This window comes from Pristiophorus japonicus, chromosome 21 (assembly GCF_044704955.1).
Source record: "Pristiophorus japonicus isolate sPriJap1 chromosome 21, sPriJap1.hap1, whole genome shotgun sequence".
Lineage (NCBI taxonomy): Eukaryota > Metazoa > Chordata > Chondrichthyes > Pristiophoridae > Pristiophorus > Pristiophorus japonicus.
Window position 1 is genome coordinate 27,295,326 of NC_091997.1, and position 14,648 is coordinate 27,309,973.

Sequence of the window (14,648 nt, forward strand, 5' to 3'; positions counted from 1 at the left end):
CCGAGAGTGGGACGCGAACCCACAGCCTTCTGACTCAGAGGCGAGGTATTGCCCACTGAGCCACAGCTGACACAAAGTCCTGGAGTGGGCCTCAGAAGTAAGAGGGGCCACCAGCTGAGCCGAGCTGAAAGAACAGACTCTGGTAGGAGTCAGTTTAATATCTTGTTTACGGCATCACTGAAGCACACACACTCAATCTGGAACCTGCTTTTACTGTAAATATCAGTGGCTGCATTGCCACAGTAGTCCACTAAGTGGCGCTGTGGACCACTGGGTGGTGCCGTAGACTACTAGGTGGAACCGTAGACCACTAGATGGAGCCTTAGACCACTAGGTGGAGCGGTGGACCACTAAGTGACACTGTAGACCACTAGGTGGCGCCATAGACCCCCTAGGTGGTGCCGCAGACCATGAGGTGGCGTCGTAGACTACTAGGTGGCGTCATAGACTACTAGATGGAGCCTTAGACCACTAGATGGAGCCTTAGACCACTAGGTGGCGCAGTAGACCACTAGGTGGCGCCATAGACCCCCTAGGTGGTGCCGCAGACCATGAGATGGCGCTGTAGACCACTAGGTGGCGCTCTATATTACAGTCAGAAAGAGAGAAGTATCAAAAAAAGAAATGAAGAGTGACCTTATATCTCTGTCTCTCTGCCACAGGCTCGTATTCTTCTGAACTGCGGAACTGACAGTGTCTGCATCCCGGATCTCAGCCTGTCCGCAACGGCGTAAGTCTGTTTCTTGGTTTGGTTCTCGTTTCACACTGCACTCCAAATGAAACGGCTGCCCTCCTGAGAATATCCACAAACAGTCCCCTGCTAAAAGGAATAAATAATTACTGACAAGAAATATATCGCTTCTAAAAGGCCCTTTGATCAAACTTTTATGAATGTGTTATGAGCCTCGCAGTGTGAGGGTAAGGATCAAATGGGGAGATTTTAATTATGGAGTAAGCCAAGTACATCCCTTTTTTTTGTGGCCTCATATAATCTCAATTTTTTAAAAGGGCATAATCTTCTTGAAAAAGTGTCCGGCAACATGTTATCTGCTTAATTACAAACCTCCGTGCCTTTAATGCAAATCATGTAGAAACAACTCATCAGGTTGTGATGATTATAATCGCTCCACCATCGGTGGTCAAGGCCCTAAGCTCTGGAATTCCCTCCCTAAACCTCTCCGCTTCTCTCCTCCTTTAAGACGCTCCTTAAAACCTTCGTTTTTGACTAAGCTTTTGGTTACCTGCCCTAATGTCTCCTTAAGTGGCTTGGTGTGAAATTTTATTTGATAATCGCTCTTGTGAAGCACCTTGGGATGTTTTACTATGTTAAAGGCGCTAAATAAATGCAAGTTGTTATTGTTTTACATAGTATTACATAGGGTATACAGCACAGAAACAGGTCCACTCGAGCCTCCTCCCGTCTTTCCTCATCTAAATCTATCAGTATAACCCTCTATTCCCTTCTCCCTCATATACTTGTTGATATCACTATGATGAAAATATCTCTTCTGGTTTTAGGAACGTAGGAACAGAAGGAGGCCATTCAGCCCTTCGAGCCTGTTCCACCATTTAATGAGATCATGGCTGATCTGTGATCTAACTCCATATACCCGTCTTTGGCCCATTTCCCTAAATACCTTTGGTTAACAGAAAGCTATCAATCTCCGATTTAATGATTGATCTAGCATCAATTGCCGTTTGCGGAAGAGAGTTCCAAACTTCTACCGCTCTTTGTGTGTAGAAGTGTTTCCTAATTTCACTCCTGAAAGGTCTGGCTCTAATTTTTAGGAAATATCCCCCTAGTCCTAGACTCCCCAACCAGCGGGAATAGTGTCTCTCTGTCTACCCTACCTGTTCCCCTTAATATCTTGAAACCTTCGATCAGATCACTCCTTATCTTTCCAAATTCTAGGGAGTGTAAACCTAATTTGTATAATCAGGGTTTTTTATCTGAGCTAAATTTTGTTTTTTAATTCCCAAACAAATGTTTCGGGAAGCAGTGCTCCTTTACGTTATATTTACTCCCACCCATGTATTGCAGTGCCATATATTATGGTGCAGCAGACATACAGCCCCATGACCTGACCTTAAGCCTCTGCCAGTGCTCTCCTGGATTCCGACACCAGGAGGGATCTGGATGACTGGATCTATTTTCCCTTCCCTGCTGGTTGGAAACATCACGTCTCCACTGAGCAGTCACTTCACCGTCAACGCAAAAGACATCAAAGATGGGCAGTCGCTAACTGCACCATGTGGTGCGGCACTGCACCATCCAGAGCGAGGAGATCCCCAGGCACCGTCCCTCTGGCCTGGCCACAGTCATGGTGGCACTGGAGACACTCTCAACGGCTGCCATCAACACCCCGGGCTCAGGAGCGAGAAATCCACCAGTCCCCCCCACCCACTGCGCCACCCCCGCCCCCCATCCCCCACGCTCCCCCTTCCCCAGCCCTTCCCCCCCACCCCTTGCCCCTCCCCCCAGCCCCCACTCCCCTGCCCGTCCTACTGCTCCCAAGACCCCCCTGCCCCACCCCAACCCCCTCCCACATCCCCCATGCCCACCCACCCCATCCCCCATGCCCCTGCCCCCCGCCCCCTGCCCCAACCCTTCTCCATCCCCCGCCCCCTCCCACATCCCCCATGCCCCATTCCCCATGCCCCCCCACTCCCTGCCCCAACCCTTCCCCATCCCCCGCACCCACCCCCTCCCCATCCCCCATCCGCCCCCTGCCTCGCCCCCACCCCTGCCCCTCTCCCCAGCCCCCACTCCCACGCACCCCCTACTCTCCCCCATGCCCCCCCACTCCCCAAAACCCATGCCCCACCCCCATGTCCCCCACCCCCTTCCCCACCCCTCACCCCCTGCTCTGCCCCCCCACTCCCTGCCCCACACCTCACCCCCCCAGGCCCTCATGCCCCGCCCCCCACCCTGCTTCTGACCCGCTATCCAGTGACTCCTGCTGGAAAGTAGGCATGTGTGGACAGGATTGAGCTTCACCGTGATGCTCCCACAGTTGAATAGTTTGCTGACGATCACTGACCAGGTCCACGCGTGACAACGGCATCAGTCCCAGAAACATCCTCGGGAGGGGCAGAGAGAAGAAAGGAGGAAATAAAGATACCTGCTGGAGAAGTCTCACCTCACTCGGGACCTCTATGTTTCTCACGGATGAGGGAGTTAGAATGCCACTTGTGACCGTGTTTTCTTCTCACTAATTCCACAGCGATGAGGACCATTTGGTCGCTGGTCACTTAAACCCACTCACCGTGATTATCAAGGCCGTCAATGACGGAGAGGGAGCCTATGAAACGGAACTTCACATCCCCATCCCTCCGCAAGTAGACTTCATAAATGTCGTGCGAGACAGTCAGGTAATGACCGGTGCCGTTGTTCCACGGAAATATCGTACACGGCTCAATCCACTAACCTTTTAGTGACTTTAACTACATTATACGCTTGCGGGGTTGATGTTATGGGCTGGTTGTCAAATGCCGCTAATTCACAGTTCGCTGGCACACCTCCCGTGACATTGCTCTCAGTACACTGGAGATTGTATTAGTTTATAAGGATGGTCACCTAACACATGACATATCCTCACTCACAAGGTCACAAGGTCACAAAGTCCGAGAGCTGTTAATTAACATATCCTGAAATGAAGTAGAGGCTAATTGCTTTCTTCCTGCTCTTTTTAAAATACATGTTTAAGACACTTTGTTCATTAATGCAGACCCTATCTGTTCTCTTGTGATTTGCCCAAGGTTCTGAAATCCCCTCGCTAAACCTTTCTATCAATGTTCCCTGTAAAAAAGATTTGGGGCAACGTGATTCCTTTAACAGGTGCTTTTTTTGCAATTTAAAGGCCGGCCCACCGGCTGTACAGGACACCAGAGCGCTGCACGACTCAAAGGGAACATTACTCTCCACCTCTCTCTCCTCCTTTAAGACGCTCCTGAAAACCTACCTCTTTGACCCTGCTTTTGGTTGCCTGTCCTATTAACTCCTTCAGTGTCAAATTTTGTCTCTGATAACACTCCTGTGAAACACAGTGGGACATTTTAATATGTTAAAGTCGCTATATAAATGCAAGTAGATTCAATCAGAACTCTTTTAAATAATTCAACCAAGAGCCCTCTTGGTAAAGGGGCATGACCACTAGTACCTACAAACTAACTAAAAACGTTTCAGAAAACCTAACAAATCAAATCAAAATTTGGTTTCCGGGGACTCCAATCCCTCCGGTGCCCACCTCTCGCGGAAGGCCGCAAGCGTACCAGTGGACACCGCGTGCTCCATCTCCAGGAACCACCCAGGCACGAATGTAGTCGCGGAAGAGAGGCAGGCAGTCGGGCTGAACAACCTCTTCGACCACCCGCTGCCTGGACCGGTTGATGGCCCCCTTGGCCATTCCCAGGAGCAGTCCTATGAGGAGGCCCTCCGAGCTGCTTGCTCCCCTCTGCACAGGGTGCCCAAAGATCAGGAGTGTAGGACTGAAGTGCAACCAGAAATCACATCCCAGAATGAATAAAGAGCAGCATTGCTTACTGTTTGGCTCCTTAAAACCTATTTCTTTGACCAAGCTTTTGGTCATCTGCCCTAATTTCTCCTTATGTGGCTCGGTGTCAAATTTTTTTGTCTTATAACGCTCCTGTGATACGCCTCGGAACATTTTATTATGTTAAAGGCGCTATATAAATACGTTGTTGTTGTTGTTTGTACAATCGCTATCCTATATAAGCCAATTTAGGGTCTTTTTTATCTGTGTTGTTGGTTTATTTTGCAGTGTGCCAGCTTATTTTACAGGCTCCTGGTTACCGTCAGAATATGTTGCTTTAATTTGTGATGTGTGTGTTTTCTTCTTTAAGAACCTCACCAAGTTGAGCTGTACCCCAAAGGTGCAGAACGGCTCTGAGATTGTCATCTGTGACCTCGGTAACCCCATGAAACAGGGCTCACAGGTAAGACCAAAAGAATATCGAACCATCATTTCATTTAAAGATCCTGAGTTAATGCAGCATTGCTAAAGGTGATGGGTGGACCTAGGGGCAGATATATAACCCTAGGTGTACCTCAGTATCATAGAATCATAGAAATTTACAGCACGGAAGGAAGCCATTCGGCCCATCGTGTCCATACCGGCCGACAAAGAGCTATCCAGCCTAATCCCACTTTCCAGCTCTCGGTCCGTAGCCCTGTAGGTTACGGCTCTTCGAGTGCATATCCAAGTACTTTTTAAATGTGGTGAGGGTTTCTGCCTCTACTACCTGCTCAGGCAGTGAGTTCCAGACTCCCACCACCCTCTGGGGGAAGAAATGTTTCCTCATCTCCCCTCTAATCTTTTTACCAACTACTTTAAATCTATGCCCCTGGTTGTTGACCCCTCTGCTAAGGAAAATAGGTCCCTCCTATCAACTCTATCCAGGCCCTTCATAATTGTATACACCTCAATAAGGTCTCCCCTCAGCCTCCTCTGTTCCAAAGAAAACAAACCCAGTCTATACATTCTTTCCTCATAGCTAAAATTCTTCAGTCCAGGCAACATTTAGCTAATTACATAAACCTAATTCATTTACCCCAATATTTTCCCTTATTTATTTCCCTTCCTGTTGCTGGAGTCGAGTTCTATGGCACTGATCTGCCCCCAAGTGGGCATTCCTGGCACATCAGCCAAGACAGTGACTGTGGGGGGCATCACAGTTGGGTCTGATGCCATCTTCACCTGATGCCCACACACACTCTTTCCAGGAGGATTTACTAGACACCACACGGACTGCAGCGGTTCAAGAAGGCGGCTCACCACCACCTTCTCAAGAGCGACTATGGATGGGCAATAAATGCTGGCTTTGCAATCGCCGCCTATATCTCAAGGATGAATTAAAACAAAAGTCCTGGTTGATTTTCCCCCTTTCCATCTCCTGACTAATGTCGGGGCAACTGTAAAGCTCTAACTTCCACCCGGGCTGTGAGTACTAACTCAGTACACAAGAATATAAGAATTAGGAGCAGGAGTAGGCCATACAGCCCCTCGAACCCGCTCTCCCATTCAATAAGATCATGGCTGACCTTCAACCTCAACTCCACTTTCCCGCCCAATCTCCATATCCCTTGATTCCCCTAGAGTCCAAAATCTATCCATCTCAACCTTGAATATTCTCAACAACTCAGCATCCACAGCCCTTTGGGACAGAGAATTCCCAAGATTCACAACCCTCTGAGTGAAGAAATTCCACCTCATCTCTGTCTTAAATGGCCGCCCCCTTATCCTGAGGCTGTGACCACTAATTCTAAGACTCTCCAGCCAGAAGAAACAATCTCTCAGCATCTACCCTGTTAATCCCCCTCAGAATCTTATGTGTCAATGAGATCACTTCTGAAAACTTGGAAGTATAGTGAACAGTGAGCAGGAGAGTGATAGACTTCAGGAAGATATAGACAGGCTGGTGAAATGGGAAGACGTGGAGATGAAATTTAACGCAGAATAATGTGAATTGCTGCATTTTGGTAAAACAAATTAGGAGTGGACATATAAACTAAATGGTACAATCCTAAAGGGGGTGCACGAACAGCGAGACCTGGAGGTATGCGAGCATAAATCGTTGAAGGTGGCAGGGCAGGTTAGGGAAGTGGGTAAAAGGCTTACGGGATCCTGGGCTTCATAAGTAGAGCTTTAGAGTACTTAAGTGGGGAAATTATGATGAACCAGTATAAAACACTGATCCGGCCCCAACTGGAGTATTGGGCCCAAGTTTCCACAGGATAAAAAACGGACGCCCTTCCGAGCTGGGCGCCCGTTGTTCGTGCCTAAAACGGCACCAGAAAAAAACCGCACTATTCTCGAGCGCTTTGCAGCTCCTTGTCTGTTTGGCGCGGCGCCCAGGGGGGCGGAGCCTACACTCACGCCGATTTTGTAAGTGGGAGGGGGCGGGTACTATTTAAATTAGTTTTTTTCCTGCCGGCAATGCTGTGCGTGCGCGTTGGAGCGTTCGCGCATGCTCAGTGTGAAAATAAAACATTGGCACTCGGCCATTTTTGTAGTTCTTTGTAGCTGTTTAATTTTTGAACATTTTTAAATAAAACCACATTGCCATCAGCACTGAGGCTTCTCTTCTCACTGTCTCCTTCCCCTCCCCTCCCTCCGTGGCAACAAGCCGCTGTCTCCTTCCCCTCCCTCCCCTGCGCGGCAACAAGCCGCTGTCTCCTTCCCCTCCCTCCCCTGCGCGGCAACAAGCCGCTGTCTCCTTCCCCTCCCTCCCCTGCGCGGCAACAAGCCGCTGTCTCCTTCCCCTCCCTCCCCCGCGCGGCAACAAGCCGCTGTCTCCTTCCCCTCCCTCCCCTGCGCGGCAACAAGCCGCTGTCTCCTTCCCCTCCCTCCCCTGCGCGGCAACAAGCCGCTGTCTCCTTCCCCTCCCTCCCCTGCGCGGCAACAAACGGCGGTTTCCTTCGAACGATGGCTGAAGCACTTTCACACAGGTAGGAAGATGGTTTATTTAATCTTTTCTTTGCTTATAAATGTTTATTCAGGTTGGATTTATTTGTATAATATTTGTAGAAGTATAAATAAGGATTTATTGTAGAATTTAATGACTTCCCCACCCCCCCACCTCGTTCTGGACGCCTAATTTGTAACCTGCGCCTGATTTTTTAATGTGTAGAACAGGTTTTTTCAGTTCCACAAAAATCTTCACTTGCTCCATTCTACTTTAGTTTGGAGTACGTTTTCACTGTGGAAACTTTGAAATCAGGTGTCAGTGGCCGGACACGCCCCCTTTTGAAGAAAAAATTCTGTTCTAAAGTAGAACTGTTCTACCTCACTAGAACTGCAGAAAAAAAAATGTGGAGAATTGCGATTTGTAAGATAGTCCGTTCTCCACCAGTTGCTCCTAAAAATCAGGCGCGAATCATGTGGAAACTTGGGCCCATTGTGTCCAGTTCCGGAATTGGAACTGTAGGAAGAACATGAAGGCCTTAGAGAAGATGCAGAAAAGATTTACGAGAATGGTTCCAGGAATGAGGGACTTCAGTTACGTGGATAGACTGGAGAAGCTGGGGTTGTTCTCCTTGACGCAGAAAAGATTGAGAGGAGATTTGATAGCGGTGTCCGAAATCATGAGGGGTCTGGACAGAGTAGAGAGAGAGAGAAACTGTTCCCATTGGCGGAAGGGTCGAGAACCAGAGGACACAGATTTAAGGCGATTGGCAGAAGAACTAAAGGCGACGAAAGAAAAAACGTTTTTACGCAGCGAGTGGTTCGGATCTGGAATGCACGGCCTGAAAGGGTGGTGGAGGCAGAATCAAGGGATATGAGGATAATGCAGGAAAGTGTTGAGGTAGAAGATCAGCCGTGGCTCTTTACTGTTTTCTATGTCTCAAATCAAAGGTTTCAGTAAGGCCTCAAAGTAATCAGTACGGAGCTATGTGAGTTATGTCTTTGCCTTTGGAACATTGCACTCAAATGACTGTGCAAGAATTAACTTGCGAGCTTAACTTACTGCTGGAGGCATGAATCAGAGAGACAAAGATGTGAGCAATTGCATGGAGATAGCCAGGAGATGGGCGAGGAGATGGACTGGATCACAGATAAACAGTAATGGTGGGAGACAGATTATATAAACAACATAATGTCAGCTGTGGCTCAGTGGATGGTGCAGGAAAGTTGAGTTGAGAAAGAAGATAGAAGAACCTAGGTTCATGAGGTTGATTCCTGAGATGAAGGGGTTGACTTATGAAGAAAGGCTAAACAGGTTGGGCTTATACTCATTGGAGTTTAGAAGAATGAGAGGTGATCTTATTGAAACATATAAGATTCTGAGGGGGCTTGACAGGGTAGATGCCGAGAGGATGTTTCCACTCACGGGAGAATCTAGAACTAGGGGGCATAGTTTCAGAATAAGGGGCCACCTATTTAAAACTGAGATGAGGAGGAATTTCTTCACTCAGAGGGTTGTAATTCTATGGAATTCTCTGCCCCAGAGAGCTGTGGAGGCTGGGTCATTGAATATATTTAAGGGGGAGATTGATAGATTTTTGAGCGATAAGGGAGTGAAGGGTTATGGGGAGTGGGCAGGGAAGTGGAGCTGAGGCCAAGATCAGATCAGCCATGATCTTATTGAATGGCGGAGCAGGCTCGAGGGGCCAGGTGGCCTACTCCTGCTCCTATTTCTCATGTTCTTATGTAAAATAAAAACTCAGCTTGGTTACTTCAAATGTTAATCAAGGCCTGCATTATTAATCGTTGCTTGATTCTATTTACATGCTAAACAGCTGGCCTCTTTACTGAAACAGCTGCGATGACAATTAAAAACACCCCATCCATTTTGTTGCTCTTTAGTTATCGGCAGGGCTCCATTTCACGGTGCACAGCTTGGAGCAGGTGGAGAGCGTCACATTCAACATGCAGATAAAAAGGTAAACGAGACAGAGTCTCGGCTGCCAGCAACAAAAGGACTGGAACGTGTAAATCCAATCAAAGACCGCGACGCGTGTAAATAAGCCCTTGTGTTTTTAGTAAAGGCAGAAAAACTGAGCCCGTGCTGGCCAAATGTTATGAATAATAATAATAATCACTTTTTATTTCTATAGCGCTTTTAACGTCGTAAAATGTCCCAAGGCGTTTCACAGCAGTGTTACAACACGTTAGATATTGACAAGGGAGGGAAAGGGAGAAAAAGCGGGAGAAGGAAGTGTAAAAGGGATTCAAGGCTCGGGTCTGAAGCGGCAGCCAAAATGCGCTCGCAAATAGACAGGCGACAAAACTTAAGGAAAAGAAATTCAAATTACATTGTAAATAATACAATAAGGAGTATACAATAGTAAAAGCAGTATAATAAAGATTCATTATAATTAAATAAAATTAAATAATATTTACAATAATTATACATAAAGTTAAAATACGAAAATCAGCAATTGAAGCAAATTAAATATGTTTTTAGCTTTCTTTCAAATTCATTCCCTGCCTGACTAGGCTGCACAAACAAGAAAAGCATATGCGGGGGAGTCAGGCCTGTGGCTGGAGGGTGGGACATCCAGCAGTTCTTAAAGGGGAGGAGAGTATTTGTTGCAGTTTCCGTTCCCCTCGTGGTCGAACAGTGAGATGGTTCTAACACTGGGACTTGCCCAGTCATCAAGGGAGCAGGGCAGATTGTATATATGTACCGTCGCTCTGAGAAGTTGTTACCTCATCTTTTCCTCCTCCTGCCATACTCCATACTCCAGAGACTTGAGCACAAAAATCTAGGCTGACACTCCTAGTGCAGTGCTGAGGGAGCGCTGCACTCTTCGAAGTTGCCGTCTTTCGGATGAGATGTTAAACTGAAGCCCCGTCTGCTCTCTCAGGTGGACGTGAAAGATCCCAGGGCACTATTTTGAAGAAGAGCAGGGGAGTTATCCCCGATGTTCTGGGCCAATATTTATCCCTCAACATAACAAAAAGAGTTTATCTGGTCATCATCATATTGCTGTTTGTGGGGGCTTGCTGTGCGCAAATTGGTTGCCGTGTTTCCCACATTCCAACAGTGACTGCACTCCAAAAGTACCTCATTGGCTGTAAAGCGCTTTGAGATATCTGGTGGTCATGAAAGGCGCATTAGAAATGCAAGTGTTTCTTTTTCCAAACAAGACAAATACTCTGAATAATCTCATGGCCGAGGGACTCCAGTGATTATAAACACTCCTGGTTTCACTCTTACTGTTCGATATCTGAAGCCTATGGTGAGTTTACTGTCTTCTCATCACCAGTAGCTCTCAGCTTTGTGAAATGAAATAGCTCTTCAACGATCACCTCATAATACTGTCAGTACAATTTCACCTCCACTTTCATCTGTCACTTAGTCTCGGGAGAATGTGAGTAAAAGGTTGTGATTTATTCTCAGATAGTGGGATTAAATCCTTTCAATTGAACAATTGCTCCTTACTCCTAGTCTTCTGTAACTCTATATCAACTTGCTTTTTCAGTAAAAACTCACAAAACTCTGAGAGAGAGGTGGTGGCCCATTTGAGGTTTCCTGTCCGAACTATGGCACATCTCGTTCTAAGAGGGTAAGAACCAGTCTTTTGATCTTCTTAAATTATTATTTGTCTTGGTTGCCTGCGTCATAACTCGCGCCAAGTCCCATTCATCCATCACCCCTGTTTTAAGGAGCGTCTTCAGGGAGGAAAGCGAGGTAGAGAGGCGGAGAGGGTTAGGGAGGGAGTTCCAGAGCTTGGGGCCTCGGCAACAGAAGACACGGCCACCGATGGAGGAGCGATTATAATCAGGGATGCTCAAGAGGGCAGAATTAGAAGAGCGCAGACATCTTGGGGGTTGTGGGGCTGGAGGAGATTACAGAGGCAGGAAGGAGTGGGGCCACGGAGAGATTTGAAAACAAGGATGTGAATTTTGAAATCGAGGCATTGCTTAACCGGGCGCCAATGTAGGTCAAGCTTTTGGTCATCTGCCTTAATTTCTCCTAATGTGGCTCTGTGTCAAATTGTTTTCTCTTAAAATACTCCTGGGAAGCACCTTGGGACATTTTATTACTTTAAAGGCGCTATATAAATACCAGTTGTAGTTGTTGTTGGTCATCAGAGTGGGTCATTGTGAAGTATAGGGGTAATGCTAATGATGATGATGATGATGGTTTCACCGATGTGGACGGAAGCCCAAGGGACCTGGTTCAGTTTGGGACTTCCCACAGATTTGGACATCATCACCATAGGCAGTCCCTCGGAATTGAGGAAGACTTGCTTCCACTCTAAAAATGAGTCTTTAGGTGGCTGAACAGTCCAATACGGGAACCACAGACTCTGTCACAGGTGGGACAGATAGTTGTTGAGGGAAAGGGAGGGTGGGACAGGTTTGCCGCACGCTCGTTCCGCTGCCTGCGCTTGATTTCTGCATGCTCTCGGCGACGAGACTCGAGGTGCTCAGCGCCCTCCCGGATGCACTTCCTCCACTTAGGGCAAGCTTTGGCCAGGGGCTCCCAGGTGTCGGTGGAGATGTTGCACTTTATCAGGGAGGCTTTGTGGGCGGAAGCCCAAAGGACCTGATTCAGTTTGGGGCTCCCCACAGATTTGGAAATAGTGTTTTCCTGAAGAAATACCTGCAGGGTTGATTTTACACTCAGTCTAGAACTGCTGCAGGCCACACGATCGGAGCATGGTACCTCCGAACACCCCAGCCACAAGTAAGCATGTAAGGGTCGGTTTCTGTCTTTACTGCTCAGACACTGAGTATCGCCTGGGCGGAGGGCAGAAAGGAAATTGGGCGGATTGCATGGAGCCTGTCTGACTTTCTTTCTGTTCATTTAAAAGCAGTCTCAGCGCCCCTGGGGTAAATCTACCCTGTGTTGTGCAAATAGAGAAATAAGGGCCTTCTGTCTGACAGGTGCACATTAGACCATCTCTCTCAAGTCAATGCAATTGAGCAATGAATCAGTGCAGGACTGAGCCAAGGAATGCTGTATGTTACGGGAAGACTGAACAACAACAACAACAACTTGTATTTATATAGCGCCTTTAACATAGTGAAACGTCCCAAGGCGCTTCACAGGAGTGCTATGAGATAGAAATTTGACACCGAGCCACATAAGTAGAAATTAGCGCAGGTGAACAAAAGCTTGGTCAAAGAGGCAGGTTTTAAGGAGCGTCTTGAAGGAGGAACGAGAGGTAGAGAGGTGGAGAGGTTTAGGCAGGGAGTTCCAGAGCTTGGGGCCCAGGCAGCTGAAAGCATGGCCACCGATGGTTGAGCGATTATAATTATAATCAGGGATGGTCAAGAGGGCAGAATTAGAGGAGCGCAGACATCTCGGGGCGGGGGGGTGGGGGGTTGTGGGGCTGGACGAGATTACAGAGATAGGGAGGGGCAAGGCCAAAAAGGGATTTGAAAATAAGGATGAGAATTTTGAAATCGAGCTGTTGCTTAACCGGGAGCCAATGTAGGTCAGCGAGCACAGGGACAAGGGAAGAAAATGAATAAAAATCCGAGAAGTTCCTTGATTGCACACACTTCATAACCTTTTATCTTTTAATATCAGGACTTCGCTGCCCGAGCAAATTGTCCTTCCATTTATAGAGTCGGAAGCACATCCGGTGGTGAAGAATGACTCTCTACCAATGGTGGAGCATGTCTATGAGGTGGGTACGACACCGGATCGACATTGAGGCACCTGTTTCTGCTGGCTGTGCCAGGTGCAATGGCACTTGCTGTTGAAGTTACTATTTTTGTATGCATCATGCCCACAGCATTGGACAAGCTGCCCATGTGTGCTGGTTGAGAATGTAGACAATTCCATACTTGGAGTGGCCTCCACATCTTGGGGGGCAAGCAGGTGTCACACTGGGAGCCAGTTGAGATGTTATTGTTACCACATGATAAATGCATCTTTCAGAGTGGTACTGAACCATAGAATTAAATTTGCATGGAATATCCAGCATAGAAACAGGCCATTCGGCCCCACTAGTCTGTGCTGGTGTTTGCATTCCACACCAATCTCCTCCCAGTCCATCTGCCTTGTCTCAGCCTTTCAGCATATCTTTTGGTTCCCTTTTCTCTCATGAGCTCGCCTAGTTTCCTTTTGAAAGCATCTAGGCTATTTACCTCAAACACTTCCTATGGTAGTGAGTTTCACATTATAACTACTCTCTGAATAAAGAAATGTTTCCATATTTCCCTATGGATTTATTAGTAACCAGAAGTCTTCGGGCTTGATCCCTGGCATGTGCTCTGTTAGCTGAATTCAATCAAGGTGCCAAAGGAATCATAGAATAGTACAACATAGAAGAAGGCCATTCAGCCCATTGTTTCTGCGCCGGCTCTTTCGAAGGGTAATCCAGTTAATCTCACTCCCCTGCTCTTTCTCCATATCCCTGCAATTTTTTGTCCTTCAGTTATTTATCCAATTCCCTTTGAATACTACTATTGAATCTGTACCCACCACCCTATCAGGCAGGGCATTCCAAATCCTAACTACTCGTTGCCCAGAAAAGTTTTTCCTCATGTTGTCTCTGGTTCTTTTGCCAACCACCTTAAAGCTGGGTCTGGACAACCCAGCATAGATAGGGAAAATTAGCCAAGGTGTCCATTTGACTATCCAGTGAATACTGCTGTCTGTGCTGATGCTAGGTGAGAGGAGCCTTGGGCTCCGCTCTTGTACCCATCATGCTTGAATAGGCTGTTAACCCTCACATGAGAGGATTGGTTGATTGGGTGAGTTACTCGAGGATTGCCAGCAGCATTCGTACCCCAACACGAGTTAGTTGCTTCAGGGAAGAAAAGCCACTGCAATTTGCTGAGTGCAAACATTGTAGAAAAGTAATTTTCTTGCCAAATGTATTTTTTAAAGAGTGGATGTGCATTTTTGATCATTGACAAAACCTGGTGATGTAGACTGGTGTACAGAGTTGCTACACTGAGTTTCTGTGAGACATAGGTGTCTATTTATAAAAAGCACATGGAAAATTTAAATCATGAATAGTAATTGGGCAAAGCTAAAATAAAATAGCATTTTTGATTAATGGTACAAAGAATTGTGTTTGGAATGTATTTGCTTCATGGGTTCTTTGCTTAAGAATTCATAGCAACACATTACTATTAAGAACGAGTTAGTTTATTAACAAAGGTTTAACAATCACACTACACATTACTAGTTCATCCACTAGGCTCACAACTACATAC

At 47.0% G+C, this 14,648-nt stretch overlaps 1 protein-coding gene across 1 annotated transcript in view; it reads left to right on the forward strand.

Moving 5' to 3' along the window:
* The window catches only part of itga2b (integrin, alpha 2b), a 136,839-nt gene that overhangs the window by 101,097 nt on the left and 21,094 nt on the right, over window positions 1-14,648 (forward strand). Inside the window, exons 19-24 of the mRNA XM_070864503.1 lie at window positions 663-730; window positions 3,225-3,372; window positions 4,864-4,956; window positions 9,327-9,403; window positions 10,949-11,032; window positions 13,009-13,108. Of these exons, the coding sequence (XP_070720604.1) occupies window positions 663-730; window positions 3,225-3,372; window positions 4,864-4,956; window positions 9,327-9,403; window positions 10,949-11,032; window positions 13,009-13,108 (570 nt within the window). The remainder of the gene's footprint in view (window positions 1-662; window positions 731-3,224; window positions 3,373-4,863; window positions 4,957-9,326; window positions 9,404-10,948; window positions 11,033-13,008; window positions 13,109-14,648) is intronic.